Below are 21,447 nucleotides of genomic sequence, written 5' to 3'. Positions count from 1 at the left end.
GAATCAGAATTAATAAGCAGAATCAGAATCGAATTTTAAACCTTAGTAGAAACTAGGAATCATCAAGAATCAGAATCGATAAGCAGAATCAGAATTTTAAACCTTACTGGGAACTAGGAAACGTTAAGAATCTGAATCGATAAGCAGAATCTGAATCTGAATTTTAAACCGTATTGAAAACTAGGAATCATTAAGAATCGGAATCAATAAGCAGAATCAGAATTTTAAACCTTATTGAAAACTAGGAACCGTTAAGAATTAGAATCAGTAAGCAGAATCTGAATTTTAAAACTTACTGGAAACTAGGAAACGTTGCGAATCGGAATTGATAAGCAGAATCTGAATTTTAAACCTTATTGGAAACTAGGAATCGTTAAGAATCGGAATCAATAAGCAGAATTGGAATTTTAAACCTAAGTGGAATCTAGGATTTATTAAGAATCAGAATTAATAAGCAGAATCAGAATCGAATTTTAAACCTTAGTAGAAACTAGGAATCATCAAGAATCAGAATCGATAAGCAGAATCAGAATTTTAAACCTTACTGGGAACTAGGAAACGTTAAGAATCTGAATCGATAAGCAGAATCAGAATCTGAATTTTAAACCTTATTGAAAACTAGGAATCATTAAGAATCGGAATCAATAAGCAGAATCAGAATTTTAAACCTTATTGAAAACTAGGAACCGTTAAGAATTGGAATCAGTAAGCAGAATCTGAATTTTAAAACTTACTGGAAACTAGGAAACGTTGCGAATCGGAATTGATAAGCAGAATCTGAATTTTTAGCCTTATTGGAATCTAGGAAACGTTAAGAATCATAATCGATAAGCAGAATCAGAATCGAAATTTTAAACCTTATTAGAGCCTAGTAATCGTCAAGGATCGGAATCAATAAGCAGAATCTGAATTGGAATTTTAAAACTTTATTAGAACTTAGGAATCATTAAGAATCTGAATCGATAAGCAGAATCAGAATCTGAATTTTAAATCTTATTGGAAACTAGGAATTGTTAAGAATCGGAATCGATAAGCAGAATCAGAATCGGAATTTTAAATGTTATTGAAAACTAGGAATCATTAAGAATCGGAATCGATAAGCAGAATTGGAATCAGAATTTTAAACCTTATTGGAAATTAGGAATTGTGAAAAATCTCAATCAATAAGCAGAATCAGAATCGAAATTTTAAACCTTATTGGAGCCTAGGAATCATTAAGTATTGGAATCAATAAGTAGAACGTGAATTGGAATTTTAAAACTTTATTAGAACTTAGGAATTGTTAAGAATCTGAATCGAACCCTAATTTGAATAAAACCCAACCCTAGTCCAGACTGAGTTCCTGACAAAACCAAAATATGGACTTGAGGCTTGATTCATGGCCTTAGTGTTGGTTCTGGTTCTTGAGTATAATATTTTTTTTATTAGTATTTGGAAGTAGCTTCTATTTTAAGATGTCAGGTTTTTACTTTAATTTGAGTAATTTTGTTATGTGCTTTCGTCATTTTTATTTAGCTATAATTGTTTTTTTTTTCTTTCTAATGCTAGCAATTTTAGTACTTCAGCTTATTTCATGTCAGTTAGGCAAGGCAACATTAAATTTTTCTTTTGTTTGGGTTTTTAAAGTTTTCATTGAATATTTATATTTTATTTTAGCTTTAAACTTTTCTTTTAATTTACAGAAACTATATTTACGTTTTATATTCTAGTTTTAGTTAACACATCTGAGTCTGAGTCTGTGACTATTTTTTCTTCTCATAAACTTGAGAACATGTGGACTTAGTCTTGGTCTTGACTTGGACTCAAATGAGCTGGTCTTGACAACAAAACTGAAAATTAGATGTTTAACGAAAAACAAATCCAGGGCAAGACTTCAGTGAAACTCAATGGGGTCCAAAACACCACCGGGACTAGAACAAATTCAAATTCAAACCAGTCTCAAATTTCAGCTCCACACTACATTTGGTAGTCTACAATGCTTCTTACTCAGGTTTGCGACAAAAAACATATGACTATGACTAAATATATGCTGTATTTTCGATTAACCTGTTTGACAAAAACATGCACTCTGTCCTCTTTTTACTAGTGAGCAACAAATTGCTAGTTAGACAACAGCAAGTTAGTTTAACAACAGTGTTTAAGCAGTTAGGCCGTTTCATTTAACATGCAGAAATAACAAAACATGAAGTAGAAAATAAGCGAAGCCGCTCATGAAAGCAGTACAGTGGCTCTGAGGAAAAACTTGTTGTGTTTGTGAACAGGAGATGTGCATAGTGTAAAAGCGCACACTAATTGGCTCTCTTCAGCACATCTCTTCTGTCCCTGTGGTCTGATTCTAACAGCCTAAGAGAAGCACCATCCTGGTAAAAACATCCTTAGACTAAAGGTGTAGTTGCATTTTAATAAAAGTTCCCAGGCAAAAAGAGGACTACTGTTCATTGTGAATATTTTGGCAATGTAAAAAGCACAACTCACACAAAACTCACACAAAAAAGACAGAAAAGAAAAAAATAAAATGATTAGAAAGTTTTAAATATGGATATTTTTCTTACACAAACTCATTGATTCACTTCAGAAGGCCTTTATTTACCCCCCGGAGCTGTGTGGAACACTTTTTATGATGTATGGACACCGTTTTTTGTGCTTCAAAATCTCATTACAGAGCTTGGAAAAGCCAGGACATTTTTAAATACAACTTTGATTGTCTTCGTTTAAAAGAAAAAAGTCATACACACCTAGGATGGCTTGAGGGTGAGTAAACCATAGGGTCATTTTTATTTTTGGGTAAACTGTCCCATTTACAAAAAAAAAAAAATAAAATTACAGTCTCATAAGCTGTTCTTGGCCAACTGTTGTATTATTTCATGAATAATCGCAACAACGGTAACAATACAACAAAGCAAATGTGTCATAACCCATTCATGATATCATATGGCTTTTTAAAAGAAGACTTTGTTGTTGTCACTTCACTTTAAGATTTATGATACTGTGATCTTAAACAATATCAAGATGAGATTCGGGAAAGTAATATAATCTATCATAACTTAAGTGGATACAGTTATGTTCATTGTGTGTTATAAATCATCATACTCTTAATAGTTTCATCCACAAATAGGTATTATTACTGTTGTTATGATTATTCATGAGATGATAAAATACATTATGAGTTTTTTTTAAGGCATTACGCATGCACTACAATGCATTAAAAATCATTTTTGATGCATTATAAATGCAAGCATCATCTAGAGTTATAATGCGTCATACTCTTAAAAGTTAAAACCACAAATAGGTACTATAATGTAACTGTTGTTATGACTTTTTATCAGCTAACAAAACATATTAGAAGGATGTTTATTAAGCATTATGCATACATTATAATGCATTAGGAAATGCCCTTTTAATGCATTATAAATACAGGCTTCATAGAAAGTCTCACAAGCACAATAACTATAAAGTGGATTTGACTCAACTCAATGTTGATTAGCCTGTCTGTTTTAGGTGTAATTTCTACTGCCGCACAAACAGATGCAGTTCCTCATTTAGGTCATGCTCATCAAATGCCCCCAGCAGCCCTGCAAACAGCCCAACCTGTGATTTTTTATTTTTTTAACTTCAACTTGGAGCGCATGAAATATGGATAGTGAACAAGAAAGGGTTTGACGTTAGCTGAGCAGCACACAGCAGCAGCACATGTTTTATTTAGGAGTTTACTATGGCACTCCGAGGAATTGCAGCAAAACTAGCTTTACTTTTCCAAAAGAATGAAACAGTGATGCTGCAAAAGAAAGGAAGAAAGAGAGGACAGGAACCATCTCTTGTTCTGAGCTTATCATGCGAGTCAGAACAGAACAACTGATGCTTTACAGTGTTCATAAATGAATATGAATTGCCGGGCTGTTTATAATTCTAACTGCGCTACATTTGGTCACATTTGGAGTTGCATCAAGGCGGCTTGTGATTAAAGCATTACAAAGCAGTTGTCGTATATCATGTCCACACTAAAGTAACAGAGATGTCAAATGGAATGATGGGAGAGGGACCTCCAACAGTGGCTGTTGTTTTGCTTTCAGATATGTCAAAGTTTTTTTTCTCTCACCCAGCAGAAGCCGTTTTTCAGAACTGCATTTAGTTTTAGTTCAACAGAGAAATCGACATCTGTGATGGTAGTTGCTCTAAATTATAAGAGAAGCCATTACTTCTCAAAAACAGGGAAGCGGGATCCAACACATTATGCTTTGAAAGGTTTATGGTGCTATAAAAACCTTTCTGGCACACGCGATCTATAATGGGCATATAACTTGCAGATAATGAAATATTCACTACTAACAGCTAATTGATCGACAAAGGCGGTCCACTTTTGGAGCAGACCACTTCCAAGACTTGTTGGCAATGATCTTGAAATCCATGCCAAATCCTCCATTCATTAAATAATGAAGAGCAACCCGTACAACATGTAGGTTTCTTCAACCTCGGGCACTTTTCCCATGCCATCAGTATTTTATCTTGCTATTTTTCCCTAGGCATTTATTTTATGTATAGTTTTTATAGGGGTTTTTTTTTTACCCTTGTCCCAGATGCACACTTTTAATTGTAAGCTATGAATTATCAATCTAAAAAAGATTTTTTTTTTGTTTTCCAGACTTTCAATTAAAAATGATTAGTTATCAATCTAGAAAGTATTTTATTATATCCATTTATTGTATCCATTAGTTTTCTTCTTTTTCTTCTTCTTCTTCTTCTTCTGCTCGGGAAGTCTAAGGCAACCCATAGAACCGATTGCGGGAAAGTTATGAAATTTGGCACATATATTGAGGACAGTCTCATTATTAACCACAGCAAATTTGGAGTCTCTAACTCAAACTCTCTAGCACCAACAACAGGGCAAATTTTTCTAAATTCTATTTTCAACTGATTTCTTTGGCTCATACCAAGTCGAACGCATACCAAAATTTACATTTCTACAGGTTAAGACTTTTTTCAAACTTGTCCTAGACAGTTTTGTCCAATTTTCACAGAAATGAGCTCAGATCATTCACAAAGCATTCTGGTAAAAAGTTATCAACAGTTTTTTGATATACCAAACCATTTTCTTAAAGCTTGTTAATGAATTTGACAAAGCGGAAATTAGTAAAAATTGAAAATGAGTAGGGACGCACAATACTGGATTATGCCGATATTTTTCAACTCATTTTGGCTGATAGCCGATGCCAATGCCGATGCCGATAGATTTCCTTTTGTTTGGAAACAACACCAAGCCTCTCCTGTGCAGAAATAATAAGCAAATTATTTTTAAGTTTGGTACATTTTTAACAAGAACTTATTTGTTAGAATTAAATAAACAAAAATTAAGTTCTTTTTTATAATGACAGAACATTAAAGCTTTAAAAATAACTATAAATAAACTAATCACTCTACATGTTTGTGATTTTTTTATTCATGTAAGCTTCTGAGCTTTAAATCAAAACATACTCATGATTTTATGACAATAAATCATCAATTACTGCTTTATTTAATCAGAAACACAGTCTAAATGTTGTGTATTTTACTTTCATTTTATTAGAAGTAGGCCAACAGCACCCCCTACGGAATTAAAACTCTTTACCGAATGAGTATTATGAACCAGTGGACGCTGCCACTGCTGCCACTGCAAGTGCTTTTACTGTTTACTCTATCAAACACTGAACTCATCATTCTGTAGGTGCATTCTCAGATTAAATGCAGCGATCCAAAACAGTGACTTTAATCATTATTCAAGCAAAACTTTGCTTTAAGAATGAGCCACACTGCTGATGCCATCTAATTGCTAGTATATGCAAGTTTTTCCTCTTATCGGGAAGATTCTGACCAAACTTGGTATGTGTGACCTGAGGGCACATGAGAAATTTCAACACAGTACCACCTACAGGTCAAAAGATCATATCTTCTGATCGGTTTGGCCAAAAATTAAGATTAGGTCTTGTTATGCTGGAAAGCCATACTGAATCAAACAATACCTAATTTACCTATGCTAGCCTTTATGGGAATCGGCCAAAATTAAATTCTTTTTGATACATAATATCAGTGATGGAATTGACAATGAAAATGATTTGGAAAGAGTAACAAAATGACAGAAATCTCCACTCAGTATGCACTGTTGGATAATGTTAATAGACAAATTAAACAGAACTTTTTAAGGAAATAAACCTAAAAGTACAAAGTAAAGATTAAATAGCAACGTATGAAACCACAGCTGAAATTCCTGAATGACAGACTCATTTCAGCTCCTTTTTGGCACTTTTTCCCCACCTGTATCTTCCTTCAGGTAGTTTCCGTTTCCCTCCTTCACATTTTGGTTAGGCCTCTAAGAAGAGAGCGGGCAGGGAGAGTGTGAACCTCTCACTAATACCATTCTGGGGCATCATGGGACATGAGTCACAATCAGGATGTGTGAGAGTTGCTTGTGGATCAGTTGTTACATAAATCTGAGGGCAGATGGTACCCACAAACCGATCACGGCAACACCCACAGCGAAATGTGAGAGGTATATGTGCGTATGCACAATTTGAATTCCTCAGTGCTCAGAGCAGAATCTCACTGGTTCGGGACTGAGCCGGCATCATGTTTGACATGGACTAATGATTATTGCCTGCATTGTTTCAAGTTAAATTAATTATGGTTGGAGTCAGGTTATTCAACAAAACAGCCAGCTTCTTTTATTTCCCGCTCCCAGCAAATGTGAAAAGGCAGGTGACATTTTTGTAAATATTCCTCAGAGAGAGAATCTAAATGCTTAATGACACAACGTCTGTCTGGCCTGCCAGTTTTAATACTCAAAAAAGCTGTCATTTGTGCATATTCCCTGACTCACTGTAAAAATGATCCAATACCAAGTACTATCAAGGCCAATACGTAGGATCCAATATTTCTTCAGTTTCTGAAAATAAAAACAGGTAATTAAGGCTATTTTTAACATTTAATAAGCATAAACGCAGATGATAAGAGTGTTTAAGCTACCTTTCAAACGTTTGTGGATGGCGACATTTTTTTATGTTCTTGAAAGAAATCTCTTAAGCTTACCTATGCTGCATATATTTAATCAAAAATAGAGTAAAAATAGAACTATTGTGAAATATTATTAGAATTAATTAGAATGATGCTTTGATATTTGAAAATTTAATTCCTGTAGCAACAAAACTGTCCAGTGATCCTTCAGAAATCACTCTAATATGCTGATTTGCTGCTCAAGACTTTTTTTTTTATTAATGTTCTTTTTTTTTTTAAAGATTTATTTTTGGGCTTTTTATACCTTTATTTGGACAGGACAGTGTAGATAAGACAGGAAAGCATTGGGTGAAGAGAGAGAGGGGAGTGGGATCAGCAAAGGACCACGAGCTGGGATTCGAACTCGAGTCGCCATGAGTGAAAATGCACTGTATGTCAGCGCACTAACCGCAAAGCTACTGGCGCCGTTTTTAATAACGTTGCAAACTTAATGCTGCTGCTTAATGTTTTTATGGAAACCGTGATACATTTTTTCCAGCATTCTTTGATTAATAGAAAGTTTAAAAGAGGAGCATTTATCTGAAATAGAGATATTTTGTAACATCATAAAAGTCTTTACACTTTTGATCAATTTAATCTATCTTTGCTGAACAAAAGTATTAATTTCTTTAAAAAAATTTCAAATAGACGTTATTTTTTATTAACAAACAGCATATTTGACGTCTTAACAAGTACATTCTCACCTAAAAAGTTTTAAAACTACATTCTGTGACACAAAAGCAATATTATTTCTAAAATTATAGTGGATTTGGGTGTCCACCATGACACTCGCTGTGAGCTGCAAGCGGAGTGATGCAAATGGTTGGAGTGCTGATATCACTAGAATATCGCACTCCTCTCAACCAATCAGATTTAAGGACCAGAAAGAACTGTTGTATAAATATAAATATGCATATACACGTGCTAACACATTTCATCTCATTTTACCTGAAAGTTTATGATACGCATTTATTGTCATGCTACATAAATTAAAAACCACTACTTCAAATGATCGATTTTCAATCCACTCATCCCTAGTTGTAGACCCTTACATTAACTGCTTGTGCTAACCTCTCTCTGTCAGTCTGTGAAGCGGCCATATGTAAACAGCTTTGGGAGTTGGCTGTTCTTTTCACTCCTGTAGCTGACGTCAAAGAGGAAGACGGCGTCTGCTGAAGCACGTCGACAGCAGTCTGGTTCTGGCACATGCTCGGCTGGGAGCAGATGAGAGGCTGACAGGCTCAAAGACCTACTGCTTGGATCTCAACAATACCAAGAATAATGCAAGCGCGAGAGGAAACGCCCCTGTAAACATCTCTAAATCATAGAAACGCTATCTATTTATACTTCTCGTGGCCTAATTTTGAGGCTGTGACGCTCACTGTGATGGCACAGACTATCAAGATGAATATCAGCCTAGTAAATCAAGTGCTACTGACAGACATTAGCTCCATTAGTATACTTCACTTTTAGCTTTATTATTATTTCATAAGAGAGAGAGCAGCGGACAGTAAATTTTGAGGAGAAGAGACAGCAATCACAAGAAAGATTCAAACTTACAAATTAGTGCCATACAATATATAAATAAGTAAAAGAACATATGTTAACCACAGCTCCGTCAACTCTACATAATGACATTTGAAAGCAGTACCTTACTCCATGTTGTTTACCAAAACATCTTCTGAGAAACATGCTATGACAAAATGGCTGCCCCAATTCAAACTACAGTGAAAAATGAGAAGCACCTCAAGCTATTTTGACACTGTTGAAAAGTAGAATGCAGCAAACAGAGTTGTGTGGTTTTACTATAATCCTTGCAGATGCTTTCTATTTTTCTCAACTTCTCAGATACTAATTAAAGATGGCACTACTCTCCAAAGAAACTTTTATTTATTGTAAGAGTTTTCCATTATGTGTCAACTCAAATGTCTTAGATGTTCATACCTTGGAATAAATAAAAAATAGTCACAAAAAAGGTAATCGTTTACATATAGTAAGAATATAGATCTATTAAGTTTAATGAAAAACGCTAAAATTCCCTTGTGAAAAAGAAGTATGGTTTAGCATTATTTTGACCACTGATTACAGAAGTAATATACTTTAAATGAACACACTTAAAGTTCCCATAAAAGTTTTTTTTGGCTTTTAGTATGAATATATTAGCCTTAATGTTATCTGTAACCTAGTGTGCTTCCAAAAAATGTCAAAATTCACATTTAGAAGATTTAAGCATTCAAAACTTAGTCTCAAACTTCCGCCAATATTGAACAACAATTTTTAAGAACGATTTTTCACCCTGCAATTCAGCCTCTCATCAAACTTTCTGTCAAATCAAAAGCTCTCTAGAATCTGACAAGTCCCACCCCCTACACTATAAATAGATGTTAAAGCTGTGGCCGAAATTGTATTTTCTGTACGCTAAATGGTACACTACAAAGGGCCTAAGGAACGATTCAGACAGTATAAATAAGCTTTCCATTGGGGCAAATGAAGTCTGGTTTCACGTCGTCACACGAACTGCTGCAGCGAGTTGGCACAGACCACAAAACGTATCTGAAACATCTGAATTCCACACAGAATATATTTTATAGGTAATGCGATGTGGATGAGATTGTAGCTGTCATACGCTGACAAATGCAGTTTTACAGAGCTCGAAGGCTCTGGCCCAAACTGTGATATAAACGAAATGCTATTAGCTATTTAAAAAAGGGGTGGGGCTGCTGGATATGCCCCGCCTGTTCTTCCTGTTTCAGTTGAAATTATATTAACACATAGAATAAGACTGCGTGTTTCAAAGTGGACTTTTAAGTGAAAACTAAATGTAATGTTTTCAGACTCTTAATTGCGCGTTATACACACGTAAATTGAACTATATTTTACATTTGTATTAAATGCAATTGGATGAACTTAAAGAGTGATTTTAACCCATTTAAGTAGGACTTAAGGGGGACATCGGATGCCCAGTTTCCACAAGTTGGTATGATTATTTAGGATATTCATGAAATGTCTGTAACAAACATCAAATTTCTCAACGGTCATGTAAAACAACATCCTTTTTACCTTGTCAAAAACAGCTCTGTTCACAGCGAACCGTTTCAGCGTATGTCTCTTTAAATGATAATAAGCTGCTGCTCACTCCGCCCCCTCTTCCTTTTTTGTGTATTCGGTGGTGCGTTACCATCAAAAACAAAACTTCACTGCAACCTCAGTGACTCTGATGTTGGAAGAAAATGAAGACTCTTATGTTTACTTTCACATCCAACTACAAAACATCTGCACTGCTTAGGAGAAATTGTTAGAGGTGGGAACCTTCAGGCACTTCACGATCCGATTTCGATTCTGGGAGTCATGATCCGATTAAAAAACGATGGCTGAGGGTAGAAATATGCTAATACAAGACATTACGTCAGCGATCGTGGGCAGGGCCTGAGCAGTATGACATCATACTGCTCAGAAAATCAAAACAGCTTGATAATTGAGACTGTTTAGGTTTTTTGGGAATTAAAAGAAGAAGTGCACCCAGCATTCTTGAGGAATTTTTCCGGTCATTACCGGGGCATTATCATTAACATTTTCATTAACTTTAAAACATGACGCATTGTAAAACACAACACTGTGCCCTACTTTTACAGATTTTTTAGAGTACATATTCCCAAATTTGCATAAAAATACGTGGATGGAAACTCATTTAGTGTTGCTATCTCTTTTGAAACTCCAGCTAAAGCATTCATTTGCTCTCCATTTGAGATGAAGCATCTGAGAAATTAACAAGATCTCATTTGTGATTGTTCTTTCCTACAGGTATGCTCATTTCTCTGTCAAGGGAGGTTTGTAGTTACTGGCGCATCAAAATGTCTAATTGCATCTTGGCATTGCATATCAATACATGCATTATGCTTAATCTCATCTAATCACTTCTATTACGATGTTGTGAGCATTGTTACCTTCATCAGAGCTAGAACAGGGGCCACTTCAACATTATAATATCTTCACAAACAGCACCTGCGAGTCCGGCCCGCAATAAGGTCTCCCTATTAGTCGCGTAACAAAAAAGGCTTCCTCCCGTGTTTATCGTTTTCCCCGCTATACGGAAGATGCCTATCGCACGAGGGCACGATATCACCCGAGCGCTTAGGGAGAAAGGAATGTCTCAGCTCAAAATAATCATTCTCTCACAGTCTGGGTGACATTCAATTTGATTCAAAGCACTCGAGTCATGTTAATATCTCTGCACATTGCAAGCACTGATGTAAGCCACTTCATAACAGAGGAGCCATTCAGAGCCACTGAATGCCAAGTGATGATTTGAGAAGCACAAAGGAAGCTCAGCACTATTTAATTACACAGTACGCAGGAGCAGAATGCCTGTGAAAACTGACATCCTAACAGATTTCAATGGCTCTTGAGGTCAAAAGTTTGCTCTAGGGCTGTTTGCATGTTGGCACATCTCTGGAGGTTCCAACACGTGTATATAATTTCATCGGTGAAAACACAACCGCTCTCGTTTTTGGCTCTCAGAACCGTCTGATGCTTTCATTAAATATAATTACACAATCCATCAACCAGCCGCCATTTCAAAACCATCTCCCATTCTCATTAAGCACATGCCTTAAATTAAAAATAAGGATACAGAATCTCAGTGCTGACGTGTGGTTTTGATGAAGCTTGAGAATGTGTTGCCTCAACGTTCATTTCGTCCGCAGGTGTGATTGGGGAATCTCCAGACGTCGGTGCTCTGGCCCTCCTCTGCTGTTCTCCATCCAGCCTCATAATACCGCCGAGCGGCCAAGAGGAGGAGCGCGGAAATGGAAACACTGCTAGACGAGTGTAATGAGGTGCACCTGGTGCTTACTGCCTCATCACTGCTGCCATAAAACTGTTTTTTTCAATGTGAAAGAGATTCTAGTAGTGAATGCATGAAGTGACCCTAGACCCCTAGGCAGGGTTGCAGCAGCCATTCGTAAGTTCATGCTCAAAGAGTTAGTTCATCCAAAAATGATAATCCTGTCATTACTCACTCTATTGTTGTTCCAAACCCGTAAGACCTTCATCACGTGGATTACTTTATCGATGTCCTTACTACCTTTCTGGGCCTTTAACGTGTCAGTTGTGTTGCTGTCTATGTAGGGTCAGAAAGCTCTCAGATTTCATCAAAAATATCTTAATTTGTATTTCAAAGATGAACGAAGGTCTTACGAGTTTGGAACGACATAAGGATAAGTAATTAATGACAAAATTTTCATTTTTGGATGAACTATCCCTTTAATGTGATGAACTGAAAAACCAGTGGACCCAAAAATGAACATTCAGTCATCAGCAATAAACAGTTGCAGGAAAAAATACTATGGAAGTCAATGGCTACCAGAAACTGTTTGGTTACCAGCATTCTTCAAAATACCTTCTTCCGTGTTCAAGAGAAAAAAGAAACTCATACAGGTCTGGAACAAGATGAGGATAAGTAAATGATAACAGTATTTTCATTTTTGGTTGAACTATCCATTTAAATGTGAAAAAGTCCACACTAGAGGCTTAGCAACTACTAGCTAGTTTGTAACTAACTTTCTGTAATTTATCTGGTCGCAGTTGCACCAGCAAAACATAGCTAGTAGGTTGTAAGCTCTTTGTAACGCAAAGTTGCATTACATGATGTCTGGTTTTGTAGGGGTTTTGGCCACTTCCTTGGCTGGCCAGTCTAGTCTTAGATGGTCAGGCTGGGAGACCAGCTGGAACGACCAGCTAAACCAGCCTAGCCAGGCTGGGAGATCAGCTAAAGCCAGCTGCTTCCATCTTAAAGACCAGCCAACCAGCCTAGGCTAGTTTAAGCTGTTTTTTTTCAGCAGGGTATTTATTATGTTTGTTTTTTCTGTTAAAATGTAAATGTCAAAATTATCATATATGTCTGAGCTTATTGATGGAATTCAGTCAACCTGCTCGGAGGCTTCCATAAATATTTTGTTTACATGTAGAGTAGAGTATTTAATAGTGTGGAAGTTGTAACTTAGCACCCCTTTATGGGCACTAAAAATAGGCTAACCTGTAACTTACACATAACCAGTACAAGCAGCCTTGGACCTGCTGTACTGATCCCTATTTCCTACACAATGAGGAACCTACATCACGGTTTCATCTTTTAGCCTTTTTTTCATTACCCCTTAGATGGGCCCGGCCCCCCTCCCTTTGTTTGTTTTATTATTTTGTCACAGGTTTAAAAGCCTTTCTGAGGCATGTCACTGCTAATCCCATTGTGGGATGTGTTCGCTTCCCATCACCCTGGCTAATTAGAGATCTACTCATCTGGGGTTAATGGGAGATTAGTCCACAAATTAGGCATTCTGTAAGCTTATCCTCAGGAAGCCAAGACCAGTCCAAGTTCACAAATATATTAGAGAAATGGCAAGATTTTTTTCCCATTTATGATATTTCCTTGACTCATTCCCTGTCATAAACAATGTGGAAAAAGTGCACCTTCAGGGGTAATACACCTTGTACCTCAAAGGTACCTTATCTACACCTAAAATGTGTATGTTAGTACCTTATGTACCCATGTAAGGCATAACTATGAAACTTTAACCAGTAACAAGCTGTTGTATCTTTAAATTTTGGACTTTTTCTGAGAGTGCAGAGAGGCGGTATACCCTTTCTAAAGGTACTAAGTATCTTAAAAGACTCTTATGGTAACTTTTACATCCAACTACAAAACACCTGCATTGCTTACGAGACATTGTTGTCACTACAGCTGCTTGAGCGCGAGAGAAAACTGGCTGATAGACGAAAATTGCTAATATGAGACAGTCCACAGTCGTGGGCTAGGCCTGAGTAGTATGACATCATACTCAGAAAATCAAAACATAAGTGTATTGATGTCTTTCAATTTTGTTCAATGTGTTATTTTGATGTGTTACTTTTTAAGGAGAATTTAAGGAGTCATATCATGAGTAATCAAACTTTCTCTTATCTTTTAAGACAGTGGCATGCGAAAGTTTGGGAACCCCTTGCAGAATCTGTGAAAATGTGAGTAATTTAACAAAATAAGAGAGATCATAGAAAATGCATATATTTTTTATTTATTACTGTCCGGAGTAAGATATTTTACATAAAAGATGTTTACATTACAAGTCCACAAGACAAAACAAAAAATATCTGAAATTATTAAAATAACCCCCTTCAAAGTTTGGGAACCCTTGGTTCTTAATACTGTGTGTGGTTACCTGGATGATCTGAGACTATTTTTTGTTTTGTGATGGTTGTTCATGAGTCCCTTGTTTGTTCTGAACAGTTAAACTGAGCACTGTTCTTCAGAAAAATCCTCCAGGTCCTGCAGATTCTTCAGTTTTCCAGGATCTTTTGCATATTTGAACCCTTTCCAGCAGTGACTGCATGATTTTGAGATCCATATTTTCACACTGAGGACAGCTGAGGGACTCGTGTTTGAGCTTGTGTTTGTAACTATTAAAAAAGGTTAAAACATTACTGATGCTTCAGAAGGAAACACAATGCATTAAGAGCCGGGGGGTGAAAACTTTTTGAATTTGTAGATTATGGTAAATTGCACTTGTCTTCCAGGAAACATGCAAGTATCCTCTGTTGCTTCCGAAGGGCAGTACTAAATGGAAAAAAAAATTATATTTCAACAAAATAAGAAAAATTTAGACATCCTCATCTTGTTCAAAAGTTTTCACCCCCCGGCTCTTAATGCATCAGTGAATGTTTGAACCTTTTTTAATAGTTGTGTTTGAGTCCCTCAGTTGTGCTCAGTATGAAGAGATGGATCTCAAAATCACAGTCACCGCTGGAAAGGGTTCAAATATGCAAAAGATGCTGGAAAACTGAAGAATCTGCAGGACCTGGAGGATTTTTCTGTAGAACAGTGCATAGTTTAACTGTTCAGAACAAACAAGAGACTCATGAACAACCATCACAAAACAGCAACAACAGTCGTAGATCATACAGGTAACCACACACAGTACTAAGAACCAAGGGTTCCCAAACTTTTGAAGGAGGTTCTTTTAATAATTTCAGCTATTTCTTGTTATGTGGACTATATGTAAACATCTTTTATGTAAAATATCTTACTCAGGACAGTACTGAACAAAAAATAACATGCATTTTGTATGATCTCTCTTATTTTGTTAAAATTGTTTGTATAATTTCTCATGCCACTGTAAATGAGTTCATGATACTATGAAAAATAAGAATGTAAAACCCCAAAAATTCACCCTGGAGATATTAATTAAAATTTAAGCTGTATTTAAAAAAAAAAAAAAATTCAAATACACCAAGGGTTGTTGGCTGGTTAGCATGGGTCAGCAAAAGCTAAAAAAACTGCATGTTTAATACTAAGAGAAGGTTAAAAATGGTCATAAAGAGACATATTTTTATCGTTTAGAGCTTATAATTATGTGGACCTCAGGGGAAAACAATAATATTGGAAAAAATAATGGATATCCTCACATTAAAATCACACATTAAACCTTGTATCAGCTTTTTTTCCCCATATTTTCGATTGGAGCGACATACACAAATTTCTATTCCTCTCATGGAAATCGGCCACTTTAGCGGAACAGTTTTGGAAAATGGCCAGATTCTCTTGGTGAAATGTCAGCTGGCTTTGAGACTGACCACACATCTGCCAACACAAAAGTGAAAGCGTAGGAGCCCGGAGGAGATTCCTCAGTGGAATTCCTTTATAGTCCGCCATGCCTCAGATCAGAGAGATTTTAACTACATTACTTCCTCGAGCCATGTGTGCCGATGGCAACCTGAGTGTACTACTTTTGTCGGTGATGCGCTAATACGCAGATTAGAGATATCAATGGATTTTGCAAACAAGAGGGGAGAAATAGGCTTAGAATAACCAAACGCTGACTTCCTCTTAAAATCACAATGTTAACACACTAAACACCCCCTCGGGTCTGCTTAAGACAGAGGTCTTTGGGAATTTTACAGTTTTTCCAGTTTTTATCAGCATTGGGATTACATTTCTAGCCTGGCTTTGCCAGCCTTTTGATTTAAGATACTAGTATTTATTTGCGTCACACTGGAAGTCATTAGCGCAAATCTGTGGCATGAATTCTTCAAGTATAGGAACCCTCTCATGGCAGGGAAAAGAGAATTGTTAAAGATTATGCAAATGAATAATCACATTGCGGGTTTCATGAAGCAGATATCGACTATGGCACAAACCTGCACGAGGTTCCACCCCTCCAACGATTCAGCGATGATTGAAGTCACTGACGGACACACTCCTCCAAAGATCATCAAATGTTTCGGACCGTAGCAGATCGCATCAAAGAAGGCCCGCAATCCCTTCGCGTTGTCACACTGAAGAGACAAAAAGGAAGAAAATTAAGTCTATGAATACATAGAATGGTCATGTCAATCATAATGACATCAGCAGGTGTACTTGCTCTTAAAAAGCAGGTTTCAACCTTGAGAGCTTTTTCTTGATTTGTACTCCTCATGTACAACCATATTGCACTACCAAACATCCAATGCAACTTTCTTTCATAATATGGTGTAAAGGAAGAGTGTAAATGGGGAAAAAAAATACATGGTCTTTGGATTTCTGAATGTGAAAACATGTGTGATGTACAGGAAGGGCCGACTGCTGCGGCACTATGCGCCCATTTCATATCACTATGGCAACGCTCTTGGCTCTGTAGAAGTGCTGAAGGAAAGAAAAGATGTAGCTGGGCTATTGATTGTGATGTGAGCCTCTAACTGTTTTATCTTTGATTTTCTGATGTTGGTAATGATATTTCAGTCCCTGGTAAACACTTCCGAAGGTCAATTAACAGCAGTCAGCTTGACCCGACTCAATCCTAGTCGTGACCAGAAATGTCTCAACACTGCACACGGTGACCCGGTCAAGAATTTCCTCTTGGCTTTTGACCTCGCTTGCTAAAGTGCCTGCTTGTCTTGTTTAAACCAAAGAACACATTCAGTTTTGAGATTTAAAATGGCAGTAGAAGTTTATGGCTATTATTATATAAATAAATAAATGAAAAATCCCAAAGCATTTTGGTTTGGGACATTTTTTAGCAAGTGTGGGGATTTATTACCAAATATAAATAAATAAATAAACAAAAATAATAATAATAAATTAAATCTGATTCTCAGTTAAATGTAACTTTAAAAAATAAAATAATCAATAATAGTGATACTAGTATTATTGCACTTTATATATTTTGTATTTTTAAATACAATAATAACAAATAATAAATAGAGTGTGATAATACCATTATATTTTAAAAGAAAAAGTAAGTAAATAAGTATAAATGAGTATATATTAGTGAATATTACATTTTTTTAAATTTTCATATGAATTTTAATTTCAAACCTAAAATTAGCAAACTTTTATTATACTATTATGTTTTAAAATAAAAAAGTATTAAATAAAAAATACAATTATTTTATAGCACACTTAAAAAATACAATTCTAATATTTACATTTTCGTTTTTTTTCTTTTTTATATGACTTTTCATTTCAAACCTAAAGTCAGCAAGCTTTTATTAGGCTATTATAATTTAAAACAAAACGTGAGTATTAAACAAAAAATACAATTATTTTATAGCACACTTAAAAACAATGCTAATATCTGTATTTTATTTAAAAATACATAAAGTATTAAATAAATATAAAAAGTGAGTATTAAATAAAAAATACAATTATTTAATAGTACACTTAAAAAATACAATGCTAATATTTGTTTTATATAGAAATACAAAAAGTAAGAATTAAATAAAAATTGAATATTAAATAAAAAATACAATTATTTAATAATACACTTAAAAATACAATTCTAATATTTACATTTTCGTTTTTTTCTTTTTTATATGACTTTTCATTTCAAACCTAAAGTCAGAAAGCTTTTATTAGGCTATTATATTTTAAAACAAAATGTGAGTATTAAACAAAAAATACAATTATTTTATAGCACACTTAAAAACAATGCTAATATCTGTATTTTATTTAAAAATACATAAAGTATTAAATAAATATAAAAAGTGAGTATTAAATAAAAAATACAATTATTTAATAGTACACTTAAAAATACAGTGCTAATATTTACATTTTCATTCTTTTTTCCTTTTATTATTATTATTTTTATTATTATTTCAAACCAAATCAGCAAGCTTTTATTATACTATTGTTTTAAAATAAAAAGTGAGCATTAAATAAAAATAAAAATTGAGTATTAAATAAATAATAATACAATTATTTAACAGTACACTTTGAAAGATACATTGGTAATATTTACATTTTAATTTTTTTTATATATGAATTTTCATTTAAAACCTAAAATCAGCAAGTTTTTATCATGATAATATAGCACACTTAGAATTAAATAAAAGTATTAAATATAATAAATAAAGTATTAAAAATAAAAAGTGAGTATAAAATAAAAAATACAATTATTTTATAGCACACTTAAAAATACAATGGTAATATTTACAAATATTACATATATGAATTTTCATAATTTTTAGACTTAAAATCAGCACACTTTTATTTTGGTGGGTGGCCTGCAAGTAGGTACAGTATTATGCTGCCTTCAAGCCATGTCGTAATTACCGTAATTCCGAGATGACAACACGTGATATTTTACTCATAGCATTTAATTTTTACATGGGGAGTCTATGGGATTGACTCCCTTGTGCAGTCAGTCTCTAGCGGCCAGTCGATGAATTGCAGTTTTAGTCACTTCTGTTGGCTTCAAGAGGGAGACCTGGAGGTTGCCGCTTGGCCAAAACGAACCTGATGGCAGTCAAGTGGTACATCTGTAACTGCTTTAAATCGTAATTCTAAAAACATTCAGAGTTTACAAGTTCTAATTACGAGTTCAGGAACACGTGAGGGCTTTGGCGTTGATAATGTTGCCATAGAAACACATAATTCAGAGTTGAATGTCACACGTTTTCATCTCAGATTTACGGCATTGCGTGAATGCAGCATAAGCATTGCTGGTTTAAGCCTTGCCTGAGGAATGTAAGTGAAGTGCATCAGTGAATGAAATGTCTATGTATGTGCTTATATGAATAAATAGATAGATACACAATGGCACACTGTACATTTATTTTTAATAAAATAAGCTAAATATCATCTGACAGCTGGAAATGAGCAGCTTTGATATGATGAGAACTACTTTTTGTTTCCACAAGAGAAAAAAAAAATAGATTTGAAGTGGCATAAGATAACTGATGACTGAATTTTTAGCTAAAAACAAAAAATTAGACTTGCCAAAGTTAGAAACTTAAGACAAACACGTTTTTACCTAAAATAATCATGTAACTTAATCATCAAAGCCCAAAAAGTTGTGCTCAAAATCTGCTGTTCAAAAATCAAAGGTGTCATGTGACCGCTCAGGCTGAACGAGCAAGACGTTTCTGTTCTCGAGTATGCCTTTGAGCATTTATGTGAAAGCTATTTTTGGCCTACGACCAATGATACAACAGACGTTCTTACACAAGCAGTACATCTCTATTTCTGACACTCCATCACACTTGCTAGTGCTCACTAGCCAGTGAGCTTCAGCGTCAGAAATAGAAACGTTGAAAATAGACTGTGGCGTATGAAGAGCAGGAATATGAGATGAGGCACTGCAGGGCGAGTCGATTGAAGTGATGCTGTTCATAATGCTGAATAAAACAGCAGGCTTTTAAAAGAGCTCATTTGCATATTCCCTCCATATTCACTTAATTCTGGTCATCAGTAACCACAAAAACACTGAGTGCAAAACAGCCCTTTCTTCTTGTTTAATGAAAAAATCGTCTGTTCTCCAACAAGACGCTAGATTACAGCAGGTGTAGAAATGACAGTTGTCAGGAGTGAAATACGCTGTAATAAGTGACGGACGGATAAGCGCCTCGACCAATTAAGGACTACTGTGAAAATGAAACACGGTGACGACATTTAACTAGACACATCATCATCAACAGTCAATTTCAGCGTCATTTCAACCTACTGACCAAGGCTGTTGTCTTCAACCATACCCATGATCATTCAGTCAGTAATGAAGCTCCAGCTACAAATACCATTCCTGAACATTCACGCTGAACGAAATGTGAGGTAATTGACCACGAAATTGTGCTGCTCGTGTGACTGAAACACATTCTGCGCTGAAATCAAGGCACCTTTGAATACCAACAATCACAACGTGGTCGGTCGTTTGCCTTATAAGGCGCACATCCACGATCTGCAGAGCAGGCTTTGGCTATGTTGTCATGGGAACGCACTCCTCACTTTATACGCTAAGTGAAGGAGAAAGCAAGGCCGGCATTGATAGATATAGCACCGATTGGCTGCTACAATCATGATGCTATTAATCAGTATTCAGAGGTGACGTTTGAGGACTTAATTTTGGATTTCACTTGAGCTGGTGCCAGACGGAGAGGCTTGACAACAATAGGCCACCACAACATCATCGCAAACAATTTTTAATGAATCTATCTTATAACAAAACTTGTTTAAAAACACATTTAACTTAAAAAATTAAACTGGATTTATAGTCACTGACATATGTAAGGAATATTCTGGGTTTCAACAGCATATAATGGAATAATGTTGATCATCACAAAAATAAAATAATGTAGCAGATTTCAGCAAAAACACTGGATAAAATAACAGTATAGGGACCAATTCTCAGTATTAAAGGAGAAGTCCACTTTTTTTTTACATATAATGTACTCACCCCCTTGTCATCCAAGATGTCCATGTCTTTCTTAAAATGTCCATGTCATAAAGAAAGTTTTTTGAGGAAAACATTTCAACATTTTTTTTCATATAATGGACTGCTATGGTGCCTGATTTTGAATTTTCAAAACTCAGTTTAAATGCGATCCCAAATGCGGTTGTAAACAATCCCAGCCGAAGAAGAAGGGTCTTATCTAGCGAAACGATTGGTTATTTTCATTTAAAAAAAACACAGTTAAAAATACTTTTTAATCGCAAATGCTCATCTTGCCCTTTGTCTCCCTGAACTCTGTGTATTCTGGCTCAAGACAGTTAGGGTATGTCGAAAAACTCCAATCGTATTTTCTCCCTCAACTTCAAAAATCATTTCAAAATCATCCTACATCACTTCAGAAGTACCGACCCAGTCTTTGCAAAATGAACATGCAAAGAAGATCAAACACCCTTAACAAAAACAGCGATATAGGACGATTTTGAAGTTGAGGGAGGACATGAGATGAGAGTTTTTCGACATACCCTAACTGTCATGAACTGGAACAAAAACAGTCCAGGCCGAGTAAGACAAGACAAGCATTTGACATTAAAAAGTATATAAATTGTATTATTTTTATGAAAATAACCGATTGTTTAAACACTGCTGTGTCGGTCAGAGACACGCAACAATTCTGCTATGGCTTCAAAGGTAATATGTTCTCTGCAAAATTGAGCAAAAATGCATAATATAATCTTTAAAA

At 35.3% G+C, this 21,447-nt stretch overlaps 1 protein-coding gene across 1 annotated transcript in view; it reads right to left on the bottom strand.

The window, feature by feature from the left end:
* The window catches only part of gabbr2 (gamma-aminobutyric acid (GABA) B receptor, 2), a 242,494-nt gene that overhangs the window by 160,625 nt on the left and 60,422 nt on the right, over positions 1-21,447 (bottom strand). Inside the window, exon 2 of the mRNA XM_051136519.1 lies at positions 16,204-16,341. Coding sequence (XP_050992476.1) covers positions 16,204-16,341 — 138 coding nt within the window. The remainder of the gene's footprint in view (positions 1-16,203; positions 16,342-21,447) is intronic.

This window comes from Labeo rohita, chromosome 19, assembly GCF_022985175.1.
Source record: "Labeo rohita strain BAU-BD-2019 chromosome 19, IGBB_LRoh.1.0, whole genome shotgun sequence".
Lineage (NCBI taxonomy): Eukaryota > Metazoa > Chordata > Actinopteri > Cypriniformes > Cyprinidae > Labeo > Labeo rohita.
This window is presented reverse-complemented; position numbering and strand designations above follow the sequence as displayed.